Source organism: Rosa rugosa, chromosome 1 (genome assembly GCF_958449725.1).
Source record: "Rosa rugosa chromosome 1, drRosRugo1.1, whole genome shotgun sequence".
Classification (NCBI taxonomy): Eukaryota; Viridiplantae; Streptophyta; class Magnoliopsida; order Rosales; family Rosaceae; genus Rosa; species Rosa rugosa.
Genome location: NC_084820.1, coordinates 66,460,128 through 66,484,103, shown reverse-complemented (window position 1 = coordinate 66,484,103; position 23,976 = coordinate 66,460,128). Strand labels below are relative to the sequence as shown.

Below are 23,976 nucleotides of genomic sequence, written 5' to 3'. Positions count from 1 at the left end.
AGCTGATATGAATCATAAGAATAACAGTGAGAATAAGAGCTATAGATCCATAAAATCATCAGATTCAAATCCTTGTTCTTTTTCTTTATTTGATCATAAGTTCAAATCCTTGTGAAACATTGTAGCTGATATACAAGTACAATTACAACATAGAACGGCAAATCTATAATCGACAGAGTTGCTTCATGAATCTACACATCAGAACAGCCAAGGCAGTGCACACTTATCTAGTCCAAAAGATGAGCATCAGCTGCACTCTCGCATACATCCAATTTGATTGTGGAAGCACTTCATGTAAATGCACAACATTTTTGAGTGGCCTTTGTAAATTTCAAGGTCAAACTAATCCCTTTTAAAATCTTAGATTTGACGCATTTGCGAGTAGAGTCTAAGCATAAGCATATGTGAATGCAAATGTTGATACTGAAATCATGATCACAGTAAGCAGAGAAACATACTGTCGGAAACCAGCATTTGGCAAATGTGGAAAGGCATCTGGGGGTGGCATTACACAAGTATCACCATTGAAATAGATCCTTCTTGGGAACGCCCATCCCTTGTCAAAAGTGAAGGTGGCTGGATTCTTCCGGAAAAGCATCTCTGACTGCACATTACCGAGAGGCCCAGATTGCACCAGCATGTCGTTGTAGAACTTGGTTCCCCATAGCATTACAGTATCATCTGTTAGAAAAGACAACATATTATAAATCCTCAACTGCCCTTATGTATAAAAAAAGGATAAGTAACATGTCGAGATGTTCTGGAATATCTCGAAAAACTTCAAGTAACAGCTCAAATACATTGCAAACAAAGAAACAGTGAGGACAACATACTTATGGTTCCATAAGGAGTCAAGGACTTTGCGTTGAAGCTGAAAATTTGGGTAAGATTGTCAAAATTTGGGTGTTGGGCAACCAAGTTCCAATCAGAATAATTCCTCCTGTAATCAAAGTTTGTAATTGTGACCTTCACTCGCCAGTATTCCTTGTAATTCAGCTTGACGTGCCAATGAACTCTGATAGGGCACATATGGCTAGTACATCTAACCAAAGGTGAATTCTTATCAGCAGCTGAAACAACTGAAGCCAAATACGGAGACTCTGGCCTGCAAATTCACAGCACAAAAAAAAAAAAAAAATGTCTTCAGGAGAATATATAGAAATAAATTCATCTTTGAAATTAGAAAGAAGTTAAGAAAAAGTTCATGGTTGAGAGAGCTCACACTACACAGCTTCCAGGATGAGTTATGTTGTTTTGGCAGCCACACGAACATGTCGGGCAGGGAACTACTGTGTCATTGTAGAAGGAAGACAACGAGACACAGCAAGGAGGAGCTTTCTGAGCCAGGAACTGTGAATATGTGCATGTCACATTCCATGTCACTGCCGCCAAAGATTGAAGGTTAAACCAAATATTTCTTAGCAAAAATACTTGCATGTCAAGAGATTTATAAACATTCGTCAACTTACTCAGGGCTTGAGAGACTCTTCTTTTATCAGCTGTAAAGAATTTAGTTGGTTTAACAACTTTTGCAACACCACAAGTGTACCCAGGCCCAGGTCCCATTAGGGTATAGTTTTTCGGAAGCCTAACTGTCTTGTTGGTCGTTCCAGATCGACCAACACTTATTTGAAAAGAAGCTACAGCATTGGATGGATCCTGTATCCATGAGCTCAGCACTCCCCCTCTACAACAATTGGAATACTGCTGATTGTACGGGGTTCCAGGGAGTAGATCAACAATGGTTGGGGTCTTTTTGCAGCAATGTGGGGGAGTTGTCTTAAATTTTGAACAATCACCTTGATCGGTGGCTTGTCCTCCCACCATGTTCCAAATTACCTCCTTCTTTGCCCATGTCCATCCAAGCGTCCAGCCTGGTGCTTGAATGTGTCTATACTGCTGGAAGTTAAAAAGCGTAGCAACGGCCTGTTTATACAAAAAGAATGCTGATCACATATACTTTCCTCTTATTCTTAACTCGAATGCAAATGAATCCATGTCAAGACTCCTGATTAGAAGCTGGCCATATTACAAATGCAACTAATGGAAAAATAAACCACCATTAGCTAATAACTCAAATAGTACTTACAACATAGCCGTCAGGTGTCCAGCTTATAATATCCCACTTAATTGTGATGTTGCCATTAGGATCAAGCGGATCATATGCATCTGGAAATCAACGAGCAGGAAAAAAACAGTGAACATCATGAGAATGTGAAACTTAAATGAGAAATTTTCTTTTTTGTTTTTGTTAACTTAAATGAGAAATTATCACAAGACAAACTATGAAATTTTTGTTCTCATGTCCTTATAATGAATTGTTCAAAAGCTGAATTAGCTATTGTGATTCAGTATGTCTTCCTTTATATAAACAACATCCGATTAGAAATAGAACTCGAAACTGATAAAAAGCTTCACATTTTTTATTGAAATGAAAATAAGAACTTAACCATAGTTCACATAAATATCCATTTGCATATTGCATATTGCATATTGCACATGGTGCTGCATCTCAAAGAGTGCGGCAACGGCACATCCTTATTCCTTAATGAACCAACACTCAGGAACAGAGGACCCTGTTTTTTGTTTAACTTTAAATGAGCCCAAATCGGGCATAAGATTTCTATTCTCCACTTTTGGAACACAAGTTTACAAGAGAAACCCTTTATCTCAGATGTTAAATTTCAGATTGGACTACTTTTAACTCTGGCCTCTAAGCAAACTCTTAGGTATTAATAAGAATATGTATGTTCATAAGCAATGGAAGATTTTGAGTTTAACAACACAACTATAGTACTATACCGAAGTTCTAGATTTCATTACCAGAGAAAACCAAAGGGGAATGAAATTTTGGACCTTCTTGATCCTCATCTGTCGAACTTAATACCATACTTTCTGATACCCATTTCTGTTAACTAATCCATACTTTAACCGATAAATATAGACTAGATTATATATATGTAAAAGCATTAAAATCTTTTGGATTGAAATACATTCACTCCAAAAAAAAGGTTGGAACTTTCCATAATAAAAAAGACCAATTTCTTATCTGTCAAAGTCAATACCCAAAAGCAGCCAAACCTCACAGGTGAAAACCATAGCTTCAATCCAGAAATGAGACGACACATTAACAAGACCTAACAAGAAGAAACCCACTAACAGAACAGAGAAAAGCTGCAGAAAGATTCAAACTTGGGAAACAGTGAATGAGGAAGAAGAAGACTGAACTTAACCTGTTGAGGTGAAGAAGCTGCAGAAACCAAGCCCAAATAGAACAACAGTGGCCAAACTGGTTAGCTTGGACAACAGAAACCCCATTTTTGCTGCTAGATTTTCCTCGAATGTCTGTTTTAACTTCTTGGGTGACACGCAAACAACACAAGCAAGCAAGAAAATGAACAGGAAAATAAAAGAGAAACCGAGTACGCGGTAGCGTGTGGATCACTCTGCAGGTCTATATATGCTGCTTTTTTATCAAAAAAGACAAAAAAAAAAAAAAAAGGTGTATATATGCCTGCCCAGCTAGTCAGTTAAAATTAATAATTTGCTTAGTATATTTTAATTTCAGTTTGAGATTGCGATACAGTTGTGAAAGCCTCTGATCATCATGAGTCTATCACAATCAGCAATCAGGGGTTTTCATAAACCAGGAAAAGGTTTTGGCACCAAATTCAAAAAGTGTTTGGGTTGTATTTGGCAAATGGAATCGTCTGGAATTTACTGCAGCCATATTTGACTCTATTTGATATTTCTCACACCGTTTATGTGGGAAAAACAAAGCTAGTGTACAATTATCCAATGCAAGTCTTACCTCATACAGGTTTTAAGTATCGATATTAGTAGATGTATATATCGGTAATTCATAGTAAACATCAAGTGTTAATTGATATCTATATATGTAAAGTTATAAGCTAATACCAGATATCATTAAAATATTAATATAGTAAAATTTTATTTGAACTAGTCTACCAACACTCAAGAATTGATGGATAGATACACTCAATAATTTTAAGTGAACTCTACTTTCATGATATCACTATTGACTATTCCAATCTCCAGCTCCAAGAGGTTACCGTTCATATAATGTAGCAATTAGCAAGACATAGGAAAGCTAGGTGTGGACTAGACTATAATAATATAAGGAATGATGATCCAGCTAAAGTGGGTGTTGATTGATTCAAAATTAGCAGCTGAATCTAGATGTAGCCTAGTGTAGAAGTCTTTCGAAACAGTTACAAGGGAAAGCTACAGGTTATGCAATTTTTTTTAGTTCTAATTAAATCTTTTATGTGGTTTAGTAAGTTAAACAATAAGGTCCATTCTCAAAAAAAATAATAATAATAATAAAACAGTAAGGTCAAGGCATAGATTTGTTAATCTAAATGTTTAGATAATACAATACAAACTACAAAGACCTTGTCCTAGATAGCACCCTATTTCTGGTTGGCCTTACCTCAGTCAGCACTAAATTCTTGTCCAAAATTAAATGTGCCAATGCATACACAGCTCATATAATTAATTATGTAAGCATGCCACATTGCCATGTTAGTAATCTATGGTTGTGATTTATTCATGTTTGGGTCAAACACTAGAACCAGGCTGCACGTTTTGCCCAATTCAGTGCGTAAACTCCATATTGCTACGATCGATGTGATTCATTTAGCGGAATCCTGGATTGTTGTTTCGAAATTTCTTTCAAATGAAATATCTAAATAATCCATGTATTGTATTCTATTCGTATTATGTTTTATTACTAACTATGTTTTATATTTGAGAGGTCAAGTATGTCACTATATTGAGACAGGCCCAAGCAAACGTAGGAAGAAAATCGAAGATCTCTCCATTGAAATAATACAGAAGAATTATATGGGAATTGGCGTTCAGCTATGTCCTGAAAATGATCCTCCTTCCTCCATTTTGCAATAAATCGTCCCAATCGGAAAATGCAAGGCTAAATCATCCAGTAAAGATTTAGCTTGGGACAGACATTCATTTCGACCACTGCGGCTCAATACAGTATAACCAAATTATCCACCAACATACTTTGAAAGCTAATCCAAGAAAAAATGAATACAAACTCAAAAGTAAACAAAATTTGTCTTTCAAAGTCTAAATTGCTGTAAATTGGCTTCTAATTTCGCCTAGAAAATTGCAGCTCCATTCCATCTTTACGTGATGAATCAAAGAGAGATCTCTCTATCTCTCTCTCCTCTCCAGATTACTGGCTGGGAGGGTATGGAGCTCTAGGTCAACTTGATTGACATACATACTAAGGACCTTCATTTCATCAACCTGAGGGCGGATTATCTTCAGTCTTTTGACGCTTGGCATTGTGTTCCTCACCATCTTCTTCCTGGTTAAGAATTTCATTGACAGCCTCTGGACCCAAGAGAGAAATGTGCTTGCTGGTGATTTGACGACCTGCCCTAAGCTTTGGACCCCAATGCCTTTCCGGGTTTGGAAGGAACCGTGCAACCTTCTTGGTCTGTGCCTTGCTAAGAGACGCAACAGCTCGAGCAAAATTTGCCTGTCAAAAGAGGAAACAGAAGCAAATTTCAGCGACATGCCATCTCGTCAAAACGCCCATAGAGCAAACAAGAAGTGGCAAGAAAGATAAAAGCCAATATACAGAAAATCATTAAGCGCAGAGAGAAATTCACACGGGAAAACATACTTGAAGAACAGGTTCCTTAGCAAGTATCACGCTTCCTGAATGTTCTGGAGGTTGAGCTTTCACTGGATGATTTTTCACCTATACAAAAAAACAAACCCACAAGAGTGAACAGGACTAATCTGAGGGAAAGGCTAGTGCAGTTAACAGGATGGGAGTCGCAAGATAAAACAACAGAAAAGCACAGTGGTCCAAAAACTTAGTTAAAAAAAATATTTATATGCATCAAACAAGAAACAAGCAAGAACTGAAGAGACTCCTTACCCAGCAGCGCATTATGTCCCAAATGATATCCATAGGAGCATCTGACTTCAACCCCAATGGGTTTACATGAGTTCCAGATATACGATATCCTGCATTGATCACAGCAGAACGGAAAATCACTGCAGATGGGGAAGTGCACTTGAGAGTGGCACAGAGGCTGTGCAGACTCAAGAACAGAGGAACATCTGGCAATTCCTGCAACAATACAAACACATTACTCAAACAATCCCTAGCAGTTATAATACTTAAACCAGTGAATATGCATATGCTGCTATCATAAGTTATTTTTCTTCAAAGAAATATATATTTTCAGTAGCATCTAATTTTCAATCTGATAGTATAATGGGCTAATGGCATGACTAATTGATTTGTATAGGAAGGATATCAAAGCAAAGTACACACCTCTGAGATTGTTGTCAATACAGCCGAGATGCGATCATAAGCAGGATAACGATCCTTCATTGATTTCACATCTGACAGTATGGAAGTAACCCATTCTTGATCATGGATAGGAGCAGACCATATAGGCCCACCCATATTGAATTTCTTCCCACAATCACTGCATTCTTGAGGAACAATGGGACCAAAACCCGGAAGATATCTCACACTGGTGTTCTGAAAAAGCAAACAGATACCTTATCAGAAAATTACTGCCACTTAAATTTAAACTCAAAAAAGAAAATAAATCCACTGATCTAAAGCTACAAGCCCTTCGATGTCCATGTAAATTTCTGTCATACATCAAAAGGGCGACTACACTACATACACAGAGGCAGTGAGATATATGCAAGAGCCCAAAGCAGACCAACAGAGACAAAATCATGACAACCATTACAGATAACTGTCCTACGTATCAAGTAATAACTTCCCAAAACAGTCACACGTAATAACTCTTTTCAATCTTTAAGGTGATTTTTACAAATACAACTCAGAAGTAAAACACCTCAACCACAGTATTTACATAAATAGTGGTGTAAAAGCAGGAGCAGGAGTATCAACATCATGAAGGTCACATGCTAACATATAATATGCAACACACCTTAGTGACCGTCCTTCCAAGGGGCTGCAGATGAAAAGAATCACATCCAATGCACTGATAAACATAGGAAAGCTTAAGGGGAGTGTTCTTCATAGCACTTGCCGAGCTGCAATCAATGGTTTGAGTCTTTAGTCAACGACAAAAGAAAGAAATGTTACTAGCAAAATAACTAATATAAACAAATATAAAATAATTAGGCCACCTACGAGTAGACTCGGACAAAAACACGAACATAAAAGTCCATCTGAACAGATAGCACAGGAACAATGTATCTTTTGTACCGATTTGCATGGCTCTGCATGGTACAAAGAAAAATTTAATTATGTGAAAAATTTAATTATGTGCTAGAAAATATGTGAAGAATTCAATAAATAAATATCACACAGCAGGAGAAGAAAAATCAATCTTGCATTTCTAAAAACAATTGCTATGTACATCAAACACACACCCACACCCTAGAAGTAAGCAAGATTGCTGCAACCAGTAGGTATGGAAATTGGAAAAGACATGCTAAAAACTACATTACCAAGATAATTCCAATATGAGTTACACTTACTTCTGGCAAAACTATCAAGAAAAAGTTTCACAGTATACATACTCAAGGAAAAAGGTATAATCAAGAACATAATAATACCTCAATGCAGGCTAAGAGGATTCTCAGAGCCATTTCGTGGCAATATTTCCCTTTCAATGGATAGGAACCATATCTAATACCACAAACAATTCTTGATAAGTCCACGAATCAGAATAAATGTTCAGTCAAAGTAGATAAGCATAACAGTATGAGTGCTTACTTTGAATAGCAAACCTCCCCATTACCACCACATAGTACTGCCATATCCGTTGCGGTACACATGAGCATGCCTCCATCAGCAACAGCTTGAATCGCAGAATCCAAGAAGACAGAGGGAGAACCATAAGGATCAAGATCAACCTGAAACAATAACGAATAAAGGTAAGTTTAGTTGCTCAAGTTAAAAATTGGTAACCATAATAGTGCAAACCTGAAGCCTGAGGAACAGAGGTAGTAAAATCCACCCAAGTAGTATAAGTCTATCAAATTCTTATGTTATTATTATTATTTTTTTTTTTTTAAGTTTGGGGTATTAATAGCACTTGTTAATCATATTCAGATAAACAATTATTAACAAATGCTTTGAGAAAAAATATCATATGCATACCACATCAAATTCTTTTGGGTGGGTGAGCATATGCACACGAGCATCAACAAGATGTGATTCCACCTTTGAACATGCAACTGAACCATTGAACTTGATGTTTCTCCTACAAGCTTCAACTGATACTGCAGGAAGGCAAATAACAGTAACTCTTTTAATGGTTAGATGTAAAAGCTGAATCCAGCGACACCATAGATACACCTGTGCTAAATTTTACTCATAGGGTGAATGTCATTTACAGCTACACAAATAAGCAATTTATAATATTAATCTGTATCTACATAGGAACTACAATTTTATCTACTCTTTGGTACCATATTTCTATTAATGCATTTCTTTGAATAACAAAGAAATGGACCTCCTAAAAGGCCTTGAACCACAAAAATGGCCATATACTTTTATAAGGTTATCAAACAGAGAATCTGACAATCACCTTTATCATTGTCTAGGGCCACAACTTGACCAATCCCTTCTACTTCACGAGCATACCTAAGAGCTCTTAAGCCAGAAGCTGACAAGGCCTGTGAACCCAAATGACACAATAGAACTGAGGATTTTCATCTTCCAAAACTAGGATTGCAGATACAAAAAAACTAAGATTGATCAAATCAAAATTCCTGCAAGTACCTCAAGAACTCTTGGTGGCTTCAATTCCCCTCGTCCTTTTCCCTCTGTGGTCTTGCTTGGTTCTTCTGGAATGCTACATGGTTCATCTTGAGATATATCTTCTGGCATTTCACAATCTCCATTGGAATTTCCATTAATAGCAGGTTCATTAGATGCTTCTTCTACAACAGATTCTGAAACATCTTTCTCAGAATCCGTGGGAGCTGTCTTTTTTTTCTTGGACAATCTCGCTTCATGCTCCTCTTTGCGTTTGGCTACAAATGCCCTCATAACAGCAATCGAGATGTCTCTATTGTTAACCTATTACAGAGAGCAACAACCAAGTCCTTTTATATATGAAATATCAAAGCCAAGAAGAAAAGAAATCAATATATCGCAGAGCAGCCACTAGCTCTATTTATCACTTCATCATCTAGTTAGGCACTATGTTGTATTATCAATAAATAATGCGTTTGAGTGATCCTTTGCTCCTAAATTGTAACAAAACAACTGTCATTTGCTTTTAATCTATTGAACTTGCTCTTCTAAGTTTAAAACAAAAGCCTACACACTCAACCTAAATGATAAGCAAATTGAGCATACATGACTCTAAAAAGTAATTGGCTCTCCTTCGTTCCTCCCAGACATTACCCCCAACCAATGTTAATACCACAAATAACATCTCCAAACCTCTGGCTTCTTCAATTCAAGTCACATATTTTTCTTCTCTTAACTCTTCTACACTATTTTTCCATAACCCAAATTCAATCTTTTCAAACTTCCAATTCAAAAAACACAAAGCTCATAAATAGCACATCAATAACATCACAAACCCAATAAGCCAACACACAAAATCATCAAAAAGAAAAGATTTTTCTCACCTGGGTTTTGTTGTAAAAGACTTGGTTTTTAGTATGCATGAGAATCTCAGCCTCTCCTTCTTTGATGACGATGAAATCACTGAGATCCGTCGACATTGTTCCTTCACTTTCATACAAAAACAAGTTTCTGGGTCTCTTCCCTTTTACCTTGATTTGGGTTGGGACTTAAAAAAAGCACGAGGCTTTGGTCGAGTTCGAGAGTTTGTGAAAACAAGAGTCTTGAGAGTCTGTGCAAGTAGCATCAACCTTAAAACCTCGGTTTTATATGTTAGAAGAACTGTCAGTTATTCTAAAAACCCTATCTTTGAAAACTGCTTCCCAAAACTAATTTTGATTTTTCTTCTTAAACCCTAATCTCCCACTGGTCAGTAGGGATTTTGTGGTAATTTGGGCCGATGTTCAACAGTTCTTTTTCTAACAAAAATTCAATTAGTACATTTCACACAATTATTATTTTCAGGTGAATTAATCCTTACATTCCACTATCCATCTTACAAATTTATATTTAGAATCGTTAATGTTTCAGAGAATTATTTAGTGATCACTTATATTAATTGAAGATCTTTTTAAAATGGGAATGATCGAAATTAATCAAATCGTTTTGGGTGAAAGATAATAAATAAATTAAATTAACTAATCACGCTCCTTTTAAATTTTTTCCATGCAAAAAAGGTGTTCACACTATTGCATTGAAGTGCCATGATGATTTTGTTAGTGATATTGATTTTTTTTCTTCAAACGGATTACTTCAACGGTTTACTATTTTAGTACGTAAGCAGTCTAGACCCGCGTAAAAGCGCGTAAATATTAAATATGAATGTCTCACTTTTAAGTTATAAATATTGTATCATAACGATGGCTCTCTCTCTCTCTCTCACGAAACCCTAGCAGCGCCTCCTCTTGCAAATATCGTCGAGCATGGATGTGGCATTCCTCGTTGCTATTGTACGGAAGGCCAGCCTCGTTCTAATGCATGGTTTCTTCATTTTGTTATTTTTTTGGCTAGTTTTCCAGGCCATGTCAGTGGCAACAATCAGATCACATACCACTGTTATGCTTCCGAGGGCATTTCATCCTGTTGGAGTGGGGGCCGACTTCTCTCCTCCCCTCGAATTGAAGACAGGTTTCAGTAGGTCGTTATGGATTCTGTTAGAACAAATTTGTAGGTATGGATTATGAGAGAGTTTATGCTATTCTAAGGCGCGTACGTTGCATCAATGTTTTGCTTAAGACATGCATTAATATTTACCCCACTATCAAGTGTGCAAAGGGGAATAATCGAATATGTCCTTAGAATACAATGAAGCCCAACACAATATTGTTGGTTAATGCTTTGCACTAACAAAAACCAACATAAACACTCAAAAGAAGGTTTACAAGATGGCTCAAGGTTACTAGAAACTAATTGTGCACTATTAGTTTCTAGTAGTTTTGTGTGCAAGAAAACATGAAAATTGTGAATGTTAGAGGTTAGATCTTCTTAGGATTTTCTGGGATTGTATCATTCTGTAAAGAATGATTCATTTATATAGAAGTATGTGTACCCCTTCAAATGTAAGGTACTTTTTCATTTGTATCATTTGAATTTTGGTCATATTACTTAACTCAGACAAATCCAAAAGGTGCAAACATAAAAGACACATTTTCATTTCTTTAATAAAAATTATATTTTAAAATTTTCTCCAACAGATTCTTCTTCGGAAGCCTGGTGTTGATGGCGATAAGTTGATCGCAGGCTGGTGAAGGCGTTTCACGCTTGGTATGTTGCTATTTCCTTAGCGATATGGTTACGACGACGCTAAGGTTAAATTGGAAACAATCGATTTGACTTGGCTTGGCTATGGCAGCAGAGAATTTAGTCTGGACTTAGTCGGCGGTGATGCAGGTTCTGAGATCTGGGCTGCCTTCTACCAGTGGTGAGGATTGTGGCTTGACCACTGATGTTAGTGTTGGGTTTGGTTAACAGGTTGGGTCTGGATCCCTTACCTTTGGGTTTAGGCTTTGGGGCTCAATTTGTGCTAGGGTTGTTCTAGATTTTGTTGGGCTTAGTTTTTATTAGCATTGATTTTGGGGAAGCCCCCTTTGCGTAGGGCGGTCCTAGGCTTTTTGAGTAAGTTAGGATGGACTTTGGTCTTAAACCCTAACATTGTCTTTTTGGTTACTTGTGGTTCACGCTAGGGTAATCACATCTAAGTTGTTTTAGGGTAGTCTTACATGACTCAGTATTGACTTAGCCCGCAAAGAGTGAATCATTATGTGTTGTCACCTACTTTTACTCTTAATGGATTGACACCCTTCCTTTTTTTAGGAAAAAAAAAAAAAGGTTATGAATTGTGTATGCCATAAAAAATAATAAAAATAAAATCTTTTTTTGAATCAGGGAAAATATATTCATCGCAAGCCAGAATAGGCCGTTACATACCCTTCCGCTGTCATAGACAAACAAGAAGCTAGTGGTAGTACCCACAAGTGGTACGTACATATAGTCATACTCATTGTACAGTCAAATACGTAGAGATAGCGGATATCCTCCTTCGGTACTACTCCAAAGACGCTAAAGAGACATTGGGTGCACAGTAGTGCATTGGTTCCTAAATACAAGGAATTTATTGTAAAAGACAAGCTAAAACATAGTAAAGGCCTAGGGCAACAACCCTAGCCCAAAATAGCAGGCCCAAGAGCATCTAAAGGAAAAGTCCAACTCCAGAGCCCATCAAGATGGTCTGGCCCCAGCCCATCCGTCCTCGACGACATGTCGTTCGCCACAATCCCAGCGTTCCTGACGACATGCCGTACGTCACAAACCCAGCAGCACTGCCCAACCCGCTCTGCCATGATCCATGCCACGCCGACCTATACGCCGCCGCGACAACTCACCGCTTCAGCCCAAACCCCCGCGCCTCACGCCGCCACAGCTCATGTCGCGCCTCACGCCATCTAAAAACCCACTGGTCTTGATCAGCACACCCCGCCTCCGATTGAGATATGGCCAGAAAACCCCAACCCCGAGCCGTCTGGAACCCGAAGCGCACCACCCATGGATGATTCTCAGGTTAAATCGGATCGAAAGCCCGTCCGGCAGCAACCCCAAGACGATGGCAAGGCCCGGAGGCTAGCACTGGTCGGGGAGCCGCCAGACGAGATCGAATATTGGGGTGGAAAAAACCGGACTTTGGGGTTTTAGGGTTTCTCTCCCGAGGTCGGGGATGTTTTTATTCCGTCTAAATAAAATCTTTTTGATGAAACCATATGCCATAATAAGTTTAAAACAATTTTAGATAGCAGTTGTTCAATTGTGAACCGGCTTTATATCAAAAGTCATGAGGTTTGAGTTGAGTGAAATGCTTTTGAAAAAAACAAAAGTAAAGTGAAGAACCGAAATGAAATGTACATAAAACTACTGGTATTAGACCCAAAAGATTCTTCCAATATATCATTTCTAGTGCAGCAAATAAGCTAACCCCTATTCTGCACCCTCAAGAGCCTTCCTATCCTGTGTTACTGCGTAAACCTCGTTAAGATAAATGTAATTCCTATTAAAAAAAGAAGAAGATAAATGTAATTATTTAATAATTTTTTGTATCTGTTCTGGCTGTTAGCAGTTGAAACTAAAAGAAGGATGTTCTCTGATGAAGATAGGATTGCTGTTTTGGACTTTTGGCATTGGCTCCATCGGGTAGTGATGGCATTTGTGCATCAATGGTGGTAGCACAAGGCTATCGTTGTGAAGAACACACAGTGACAACATTAATTACTAGTAATGCCAATACTTCTTTTCTTTTCTTCTCTTTTTAGTTTTTACCAACAAAGGTGATGTCAAAATGTAATCATAAACACAATTAAAGTTTTGAGACATGTTTTCTACCACAATTTAAGGCTGATTTGTTAATTGCTAGTTAGTGAAGATGTGACTTTTATTTAGGGTTTTTGTTGTTCAGCTCTTTTCGACTGGTTAGTTTTCCAAATTGCTGCCTAAATCATTCAAGTTTAGATCTTTACTATTTACAATTTTACATACACCACAATCCACTGGCACAAAGAATTTCGTACATTTGTCTCAGATGATCAGAAGTGGAACCATAAGAATGTTCGATTACACTCTTCCACTCAGAAATCTACAGCACTACAATAAGTTTACTCCTCTGGTGTACAACATGGCAAACATTTCAAAAGACATTCCTCTTTTCCTCTGCTTTGGAGGGAGAGATGCACTTTCGGACGTCAACGATGTGAATGTTTTGCTCAATGACCTCAAACATCATGACAAGGACATGTTAAACAGCGACAAGCGTGGCCCGTGGCCTACCATTGTACTCATACTGTCCCAACTTAACCACCCGTTAGGTGTTGGGTTTTAATCACAAAAAGCCTCGGTACAATTGGGTGAGATCCACCCACTTATAAGTTATGTTTTATTTGTCACTTTTCTAATGTGAGATCTTTCCTCTCCAACACGCCCCCTCACGTGCAACCTAACTCTAGGTCTGCACGTGAAATTAATTAACAATCTAATTCCCACATTGGAAATTGGGACACAAGTCTCATATCGGAGACTTGGTAACAATCCAATCGGAATTTTCCGATGGCAATATAAGGAACCCAAATTCGGGCCCATGACAATTGGAGACGCAATTGGAGAGAGACCCGCTTTGATACCATGTTAAACAGCGACAAGCGTGGCCCGTGGCCCACCATTGTACCGATACTGTCTCAACTTAACCACTCGTTAGGTGTTGGGTTTTAATCACAAAAGACCTCGGTACAATTGGGTGTGATCCACCCACTTATAAGTTATATTTTATTTGTCACTTTTCCAATGTGGGATCTTTCCTCTCCAACAGGACAAGTTTGTGAATTTCATTATGGATTTCATTATGGGTTGGAATGCCAATCAAAAAGTTTATGATTCTCTGTTCACTTTCTTCAGGCAACATTGAGAGTTTTGACTCCTTAATTTATAGTCTCTAGATCTTTTTTTGGATCAGGCTCCTCTAAAGTGAGGAGCCTGTGAATTTACTTCAATTTCATAAAATCTTGATGCTCCACATTATCTAAGGGTCCAAATAATTAACACCTCACTCTACACCAATTTTTAGAATTTTAATTTAAACACCGTTAATTTACTGTTAACTCCAAAAAAAAAAAAGAAAAAAAAAAAAGAAGGGATTTGACTTGATTTATGCTTCAATTCTTTCTCTGTGCTGCAACAATACGTTTGCTCTTGGGCTAAATACGAGTTAGTGCCCTGTGGTTTAGGTCCAAAATCAATTCAGTCCCTGGACTTCTAATTTCATCAAAAACACCCCTGCACTTTCAATTTTGATCTAATAGGTCCAATTTGTTAATATTCTGTTATGGGTTCAAGTTATAGTTGGATTATTTGTTGAAAAACTATTTATTTTTAATAGTAGGACTCACTCCTAAATTGACTATGCAGACCACCTCGACACCACATCATAAAACATAGGTCATATATGAGCCACGTTAACAAGTTAAATAACTCAATTGTCGGAAAACTAACAAATTGGACCTATTAGATCAAAATTGAAAGTGCAGGGGTGTTTTTGATGAAATTAGAAGTTCAGGGACTGAATTGATTTTGGACCTAAACCACAGGGTAGTAATTTGTATTTAGCCCTTTACTCTTTCTATGTGCATCCATGGATACTCGTCCATGGTTGAAGAAAATCTGTACAAAATTATTGATGTGCAAGTCTTAATGATATACACAATTATGAATTCATAATTATAAAGATGATTGAGGTAGTCAATGCAAGGTGCGGGTCACTGCAAACCAAGGATTTCACTTTAGCAAAACGCCAGTATTCGATCAATATGGGGTTTCATAAATCTTGTTACTGATACAAGTGATCTGTCATGACTTTGAAAATTAACTTCAAGGATTTAAAATTTTCTTATTGGAATTTGAAACAGATGCAATTGCATGATTAAAATTTCTCTACCCATGGACAAGTTTCCATGCAAGCACAGACAAGTAGCAAACGCAGATGCAGCGCAAAGAAAAGAAGGGAAGTTAGATTTGTTTATGGATTGAGTTAACGGGAAGTTAATAATTTTTAGACTAAAATTCAAAAAATTGATGGTTTAGTGAGATGGCAATTATTAGGACCTTTTGATCATATTGAGCGTTAAGATTTTTATGAAATTAAAGTAAATTCACAAACTCTTCAATTTAGAGGAGTCGGATCCCTTTTTTTTGTATTGCATTTATCAATTTCTAAAGACTATTTTTCCTTTAATAGTTGTAGTAGCTAGATATGCATCTTTTCATATAGCTTTCTCACTGTATAACTTTGATTTCTTGGGAATAAAAGTTTTAATTAGCCTTTTCAAAAAAAAAAAAAAAGAGAAGAAGAGGCCTCAACCTTAATTTGATCCTGTTAAACAGCGACAAGCGTGGCCCATGGTCCACCATTGTACCGATACTGTCCCAACTTAACCACCTGATAGGTGTTGGGTTTTAATCACAAAAGGCCTCGGTACAATTGGGTGAGATCCACCCACTTATAAGTTATATTTTATTTGTCACTTTTCCAATGTGGGATCTTTCCTCTCCAACACGCCCCCTCACGTGCAACCTAGCTCTAGGTTAGCACGTGAAATTAATTAATCCAATTCCCACTTTAGAAATTGGGACACAAGCCTCATATCAGAGACTTGGTCAATACAATCCAAGGCCCACATCGGACACTTGGTAACAATCCGATCGGAATTTTTCCGATGGCAATATAAGGAACCCAAATTCGGGCCCATGATAATTAGAGACGTAATTGGAGAGGGACCCGCTCTGATACCATGTTAAACAGCGACAAGCGTGGCCCATGGTCCACCATTGTACCGATACTGTCCCAACTTAACCACCTGATAGGTGTTGGGTTTTAATCACAAAAGGCCTCGGTATAATTGGGTGAGATCCACCCACTTATAAGTTATATTTTATTTGTCACTTTTCCAATGTGGGATCTTTCCTCTCCAACAGATCCTCCATAGTACCCTACTCTACCGGCAAAACGTAACACTCCACCATGCATATCTCTCCTCCCTCCCTAGCCTTTGATGTTTGCCATTTCTCACCCTCTATTGCGTGTGCATCACTTGAAAAGCCCCAAACCTGCAGCCAGTGACTCATACATACATTATACTCTCATAGTACAATTCCCTCAGCAACCGGTTCAACTTAATCCTCCATATTATAGTAGTGGAATTAATTAGGTATTGTTAACATTATATTTTGCAACATTATGACGCCAAAAATATGCAGAGGGGACCATATCTTCTCTTTTGGTTGTTAGCCATCATCAAAAAGAGGAAGACAAAGGATCGGAGAGATGAATAAACAAAGTTAAGATCTAATTAGTGGTTTGATGGGTCAAGATATGCAGTGATTAACTTCCCAGATCCCTCTAGAACCCATGTAATATGTCTTCTGCATTTATCAGAAAGAATTTGAAGATGGATGATAGGAATTTGTAGCTCCCAGTTTCCCAACAAAGAGTTGGGCTTCATGGTCTTTATCATAGTTAGTAAAAAACGAGACGTGTATAGTACGTGAAAAATATGTACATGTATTATTCGGATATTGTACATACCTCCAATAATATGGAGTATTTACTACGTCACCAAGCATAAGTAACACCCACTTTGGGACATCCACAAGACATGGCAAGGCCCAACCGAGACATACATCGTGTAGCCCTATGTTCAGGCTTCGCGGCGGTATCCGGAAGTCGCAAATCCGCCACCGGGAAGCCACCTTCCCGCCCTTGCCAAGATGCCACCACAACACAGCTTTCTACATGTTAAATAGACTAGAAATATGTGGAAACTTGTCCCACATCGAAGAATAAGTAGAGGAAGGGCATTCCTTCATCTATAAAGGGAATGCCTCCTCCCACAACTCAATTCATTCCATTACATACTTTGTAATCTTGTTAGGCCGCAAGGCTCGACACACTAGTATAGCTTTCAAGTGGACGTAGTCTCCCGCTCATGCAGAGGCGAACCACTATACATCTCGTGTCAACTCTCTCTCTCTTTACTTATCGTTAATTAGATCTCCCAACGGATCAAAGCATTAACATTGGCGCCGTCTGTGGGAAGCCAACACATTGGCTTCGTCACCTTCCATGAGCTAAGTCTGCTTAGCGGAGCTTGAAGAAATTCCTTCCTTCTTTGAGTTTATGTTTGAATTAATGTTTCTTGGCGGCAACTAGAGCAGAGTGTGCAGAAATTTGCACATTGCGGGCTGGTCAACACGTGGTCAACGCCCAGCGGAGTTGGTCAACGCCCATGGAATGGTCAAAACTTGCAGAAACTGCTCAAAACACCAACGTATGGGCTGGTCAACGCCCGGCGGGGTCGGTCAACGCCCATCAAGGCTTGATCACACTTTTCGGTCAGCACCAGTCAAGGTTGGTCAACGGCCAACCCATGAAGGTCAACGCTGGCACCACAAAAAAAAAAAAAAAAAAAATTTGGGCGGCAAAAATTTTCTCTGGACACCCACGAAATTGTTCTCCACACCCAAAATATTTCTCGTGCAGCGCTCTCCTTCTCCCGCTCCGCCCAACTTCGCAGTTCCGCCCACTACTGGCCTCCATTGAGCTCCTCCTTCGATATGCCGCCGGGTCAGCGTCCATACACCTGCTGGGTCAGCGTCCATACATCAGGTCTCTGCTGCGAGCTCGCGCTTCCGCTCCGAAACAGCTCCGCCGGACTTGATCATTGGACAGACCCCGCCCAACCCTCCTTCTCAGCATCCCAGCGCCTTGCTCCGCCCAGTGCTGCACCGCTCGGCTCTCCCCTGCGCACAGCATCGCTCCGGTCTCGGCTGCAGACTGCAGTGCCGGTGTGCAGTCCCCGCTGCGAGCTCCCTGTTGCAGGTTGCATCTCCGTCGGATTCTAGCAGCGGACTCCGCTCCGCTGAACGAGAACTTCCGCCAACCTTGGCTCCGCTGAGAAACTCCGGGCACCTTCTGCTCCGGTCCGTCACTGCGCACCATGCTCCGCTAGGCTGCGTCGACCGGCCAGCTGCTCCGCCGAGCACCATGCTCCGCTCCGCCAGACTTTTCACCGCCGGCAGTCATCCGCCCAACTTCCTCCGTTCCGCTGCACTACTCCAGCGATAACCAGCTCCGCTGTGCTCCTCCGCCAGCGACTGCAGCCTCCTCCGCTAACCAATAGCTCCGCCACACAAACCGCCACGCACCACTGCTGGCCATCTCTGCTAGCCGGCCTCCGCTCCGCTAGCCAAAATTCCTCCGCTGGCTACACCCAACCGCTGGCCTACCTCAGCGGCCAAACCCGTACAACCTGCCACCTTACTCTGGCCACCCAAGACTAACGCACACTCAGCCTAGCGCTGTCAGCCACTCAGCACCGAACGCACCGCAAGCTTAGTTCTTTGAGTGAAGGAGGAAGCAAAGGTTACCTGGGAACCCCGCACTCACAGCATTTTATCTTCACACCCAACTATCTACCCCGGACACCCAAAGCTAAGTATTCCTACATCTCGCTCGATCGTCGTACTTAGCAATTGGTTGGGATGGTTTGGTTTATACTGTTGCATATATAATTATATATGCCTGTATGTCTGATCATAAGTAGCCACATGCTCATATCAAATATCATTATATATGCTTGAGTTCATATGAACCCCCACGTATAGCAGCGTATGCATGTACCAACCCAACTATAGTCTTCATAGTTCATATGTTAAGACATCTGGTTTTCATATATGTTAAGACATCTGGTTTTCATATATGTTAGACACCTGGTCATTCCTTAATTGCCTAATGGCCATGTGAACACCACGCTGCTCATTACTTCTAGTCAAACTTCTATATGGCCGCTGCATCTATATTATAGACTTGGCATACTAAGGGGAAATTACCATGCGTCAATTGTGGCTACACATGTATATACCATGTATCTATCCATGCCTCTTATTCTTCCAGCAAGAATAAATCAAAATTTTCACATTTTGCTACTCCGTGACTTCCACATTTTGCTTCATTAATTTATTATTCAAGAAGTTTGTTCACTCTATCATGTGCAAGTTACTAGTGTCTGCTTTTACAAATCTTGGACTAATCGTTATTTTCATTCAAGGAAATTCAATTATTTCTATCAAGCAGTCAACTACTTGCAAGGGGTACCTCAACTAGGAGTTGCTGTGCATTATCGGCGTACTTTATCCGCCACAAGCAATGGACCGGAACGCTCGGCCAAACTCCGCCAGCCCCCTAATTGGCACAAGATAAGTAGCTTCATCTTATCTCTTACGCTCTTGCAATTTGAGCTACCGCACATGCCATGTCTATACATGCTTGCTCTGTGTGTTGTCATTTTTTCGTGCACATACAAACTTCACGAGTCCACGGTCTACGACCAAAACCGCCAAGCGGTCAGGCAACGCCTCATAATAGCCATTGATCCGGCAGCAAGGGACTAGTTAACACAGCCTACGGCAGCCATTGATCCGGCAGTTAACCCCGACGCTTGGGTACCAAAGATTGGGATCGCTTCCCAACACCCTCTGCTCCGTGCAGCTCCCCCTCAACAAACATGGCTGGGGAGTCGGGGACTCTCTAGCGGGGCCTAGCAGGGGCCCACCCCATTGAGCTTCCCGCTCATGCCTTCCCGGCGCCCCATTGAGCTTCCGCTCACGAGCTTCCCGCTCATGCCTTCCCGGCAACCCATTGAGCTTCCGCTCATCCCCTTTGAGCTTCCCACTCATGCCTCCCCGGCAATCCTCGAGCTTCCCGCTCACGCCTTCCCGGCATTCCCAATCTTCACATTCATGTCTACTCGACACACCACACGTTAATGGAACATGGAATTCTTCTACCATTTGTCGCTCCCGACAAATTGAATTCTTTTCGCGTTCCATTAATACGAGCGACAAGCGTTCACGTACTCATCATTTACACGCTACAAAACGCTTACCTTCGCAGCGCTCATACACCTTACATTTATCATATGCAATCCATATGCTCACACGGCCATACGCGATCGATCGTACTCGGCGCCATTCGCGTGTATACATCAACATGTATCGCGCACCTCATACGTTTATATATGCCAGCGCATATCGATGCAACTCACATTTGTTGCCCAATGCAACGAGCATTCTACGTATGCCTGCTTTTTGTTTTTGTTGTGCAGGTTAACGAGTCCCTTCTTGCTTACGGAGTTCGGGGACTTGTAGGGGCTCCGTACCGCCCGGTTACTTATGCTTGATGACTTCATGATTTGAACTCCCCAACCAAGAAGCTCCTCTTACTTGGGGACTTCGGGGACTTGTACATACCTCCAATAATATGGAGTATTTACTACGTCACCAAGCATAAGTAACACCCACTTTGGGACATCCACAAGACATGGCAAGGCCCAACCGAGACATACATCGTGTAGCCCTATGTTCAGGCTTCGCGGCGGTATCCGGAAGTCGCAAATCCGCCACCGGGAAGCCACCTTCCCGCCCTTGCCAAGATGCCACCACAACACAGCTTTCTACATGTTAAATAGACTAGAAATATGTGGAAACTTGTCCCACATCGAAGAATAAGTAGAGGAAGGGCATTCCTTCATCTATAAAGGGAATGCCTCCTCCCACAACTCAATTCATTCCATTACATACTTTGTAATCTTGTTAGGCCGCAAGGCTCGACACACTAGTATAGCTTTCAAGTGGACGTAGTCTCCCGCTCATGCGGAGGCGAACCACTATACATCTCGTGTCAACTCTCTCTCTCTTTACTTATCGTTAATTAGATCCCCCAACGGATCAAAGCATTGACAGATATTTTATCAAATAGTTTGTTGAAAAGTTCGGCAAAACATTTTTAATTAATTAAATAATTAAAATTTTTAATTAAAAATATTCATTTATATTCATTTTTGTTCAATAATATGTGTAAAATACGAAAAAAAAGGTAAAAATCGTGTATAGTATGTGTATAATACTTTTGGCTTCAAAAGTACGGGAAATTTAACGAGTCCCTTTCAAAAATACGAAGTACGGAAGTATTTTTAAAAAAAACGTAAGTACGTGTTTTATTCGCGTATAATTCGAAAAATTACTAACTAGGGTCTTTATTATCTCTTTGATTAAGTTATAATATGACTCAAAATTAAGTTTGGTGGAGAAGAAGTTCTCTAGCTGTCTGCTGTCAAAAATCTATCTAAACTGGGTTTGATAATTAATAAGAGATTGAATAATATCAATGTGGGAGTGGTCAAATTCTGCTAGACCCGCAATTAAGGCGATTAACTCCGTAGTTAGTATGACGTTAAATTTCAATCATGAATGCGGCGATTATTACGACAATAACTACGCACAATGATTACGATTATAAGTGCGCAATGAATGACTGGCGTAAGTACGCAATGATTAACCATTATTAGTGCAGCAATAATTATCATCATAAGTGCATAAATAAATGCAGCCATAAAAGCAGAAATAATGGCGGCTTGTCCTCTAAGTAAGTCCCTGCCTATATAAAGGTCGCCCGACGTCAGGTAATCTCATCTAATTCCAACTTGTTTTACTCCAAAATACTAAGAAACGTACTGACTTAGGCATCGGAGGGTTTTCTGCATGTACCCTGGCCCCCTACTCCTCGAGCTGACGGTCAAACTCTAGATCAACGCTTGAAGGAAGCTTTTAGATCATTCCCGGTCAGCTCCCGCTCCAGTCCGCATTCATTGGTGAGTCAAACTCCTCTACGGAATTTTCCTCACCAACAAGTGGCGCCGTCTGTGGGAACCACTTTTCCCTAAAAAGTGATGGTGGGAGCTGCACCATTAGAAATCTCATTTCTGTCACTAAGGACTGGGAGTGATGGAATACTAGCCCCGAAGTGACAAAAGTTTGGGTAACATAGACTAGTGTTCTTTCCTTTAGTAATCATATTCTGATTTTTTCCTTTTATATTTGAAATATATTTGTGGTCAATGTTGTTGAAATGTATGTGTAAGGCTGGTGGCCAGAGTAAATACCCAAGGCCGGTGGCCAAGGAGAATAAAATGTTGTTGATCAGATTCAAAGGGAAATGGGGGCAATTCCATGTCTCATGCTAAAAGTGAATCTTCGCCTTGAGGAAAGAATCGAGGCGGCTAGGGCCCGAGGAAAGATTCAGGGCAGCCAGGGCCCGAGGAAAGATTCAGGGCGGCCAGGGCCCGAGGAAAGATTCGGGGCGACCAGGGCATGAGGAAAGAATCAGGGCGGCCAGGACTCGAGGAAAGAATCGGGACGGCCAGGGCTCGAGGAAATATTCAAGGCAAGATTCAAAACAGCCAGAGAATGGGCAAGATTCAAAACAGCCAGAGAATGGAAATTTCCTCTTAGGACGAGTGTCCAAAGAGAAAATTTGGGGGCATTGTGGGAGTGGTCAAATTCAGCTGGACCAGCAATTAAGGCAATTAACTCCGTAGTTAGTATGACGTTAAATTTCAGTCATGAATGCGGCGATTATTACGACAATAACTACACACAATGATTACGGTTATAAGTGCGCAATGAATGACTGGCGTAAGTACGCAATGATTAACCATTATTAGTGCAGCAATAATTATCATCATAAGTACATAAATAAATGCATCCATAAAAGCAGAAATAATGGCGGCTTGTCCTCTAAGTAAGTCCCTGCATATATAAAGGCCGCCCGACGTCAAGGTAAATCATCTAATTCTAATTCTCTCTACTCCACTACTTAGGCATCAGAGAGTTTTCTGCAGGTACCCCCCCTCCTCCTCGAGCCGACGGTCAAACTTCGAGTCAACACTCGAGGGAAACTTCTCGATTGTTCCCGGTCAGCTCCCGCTCCAGTCCGCATTCATTGGTGAGTCAAACTCCTCTTCGGAATTTTTCGTCACCAACAATCAACGAAGCTTTATAGATCTTCTTTTTTAGAACAATCAAATCAAGCGCCTATGAGCTTTTTAGTTCTTTCAATAAAACTAAAAATAGACACGGCGCCATGGCCATCAAGCTTGACCTTGAAAAGGCTTATGATTTTCTTCATTGGAATTATATTGAACATTGTCTTCAGAAATTTGGTTTCAATTCGCATTGGGTTGCCCTCATCATGAATTGTATTACTTCTGTCACCTTTTCTATTGTTCTTAATGGTAAACCTCAATCTTATTTTCATTCTCTGTTTATAACCGTTAATCAGAACGTTGAACAACCTCTCTCTTAATACTAAGAATCAAATTGGATTACTTAATTCTCCTAATGGCATTGGGGTTGCCAATTTATGTTTTGCTGATGATTGTCTTATCTTTGCAAAGGCTACTAATACTGCTGCAAGA

General features: G+C 40.0%; 2 protein-coding genes across 2 annotated transcripts; both read right to left on the bottom strand.

Annotated features, from left to right (window-relative positions):
• Positions 1–55: 55 nt before the first annotated feature.
• LOC133726258 (protein COBRA-like) lies at positions 56–3,441 on the bottom strand. The gene is made up of 6 exons (XM_062153774.1): positions 3,234–3,441; positions 2,090–2,169; positions 1,470–1,926; positions 1,223–1,382; positions 834–1,105; positions 56–681 (listed from the first exon to the last, which is right to left on the bottom strand). The coding sequence occupies exons 1-6, from the start codon at positions 3,316–3,318 to the stop codon at positions 389–391; spliced, it is 1,347 nt and encodes a 448-aa protein (XP_062009758.1). The 5' UTR covers positions 3,319–3,441; the 3' UTR covers positions 56–388.
• A 1,376-nt stretch (positions 3,442–4,817) lies between these two features.
• On the bottom strand, positions 4,818–9,958 carry LOC133726257 (tRNA (guanine(26)-N(2))-dimethyltransferase 2-like). The gene is made up of 12 exons (XM_062153773.1): positions 9,640–9,958; positions 8,780–9,079; positions 8,586–8,673; positions 8,156–8,277; positions 7,769–7,908; positions 7,609–7,681; positions 7,181–7,269; positions 6,975–7,080; positions 6,338–6,550; positions 5,936–6,130; positions 5,675–5,752; positions 4,818–5,527 (listed from the first exon to the last, which is right to left on the bottom strand). Exons 1-12 carry the CDS (start codon positions 9,733–9,735, stop codon positions 5,288–5,290), a joined length of 1,740 nt encoding a protein of 579 aa, XP_062009757.1. The 5' UTR covers positions 9,736–9,958; the 3' UTR covers positions 4,818–5,287.
• Positions 9,959–23,976: the final 14,018 nt, after the last annotated feature.

Bases quoted from the DNA above. Each gene is read 5' to 3' on its own strand.
- LOC133726258 (XM_062153774.1), bottom strand. From the start codon at position 3,318: ATGGGGTTTCTGTTGTCCAAGCTAACCAGTTTGGCCACTGTTGTTCTA. The intron at 2,170-3,233 runs GTTAAGTTCAGT...GTTGATTTCCAG, and splicing joins CAGCTTCTTCACCTCAACAG to ATGCATATGATCCGCTTGAT. The intron at 1,383-1,469 runs GTAAGTTGACGA...CTTTGGCGGCAG, and splicing joins AAGAGTCTCTCAAGCCCTGA to TGACATGGAATGTGACATGC.
- LOC133726257 (XM_062153773.1), bottom strand. From the start codon at position 9,735: ATGTCGACGGATCTCAGTGATTTCATCGTCATCAAAGAAGGAGAGGCT. The intron at 9,080-9,639 runs GTGAGAAAAATC...TCTCTGTAATAG, and splicing joins TCTTTTACAACAAAACCCAG to GTTAACAATAGAGACATCTC. The intron at 7,682-7,768 runs GTAAGCACTCAT...TTGTGGTATTAG, and splicing joins GGGGAGGTTTGCTATTCAAA to ATATGGTTCCTATCCATTGA.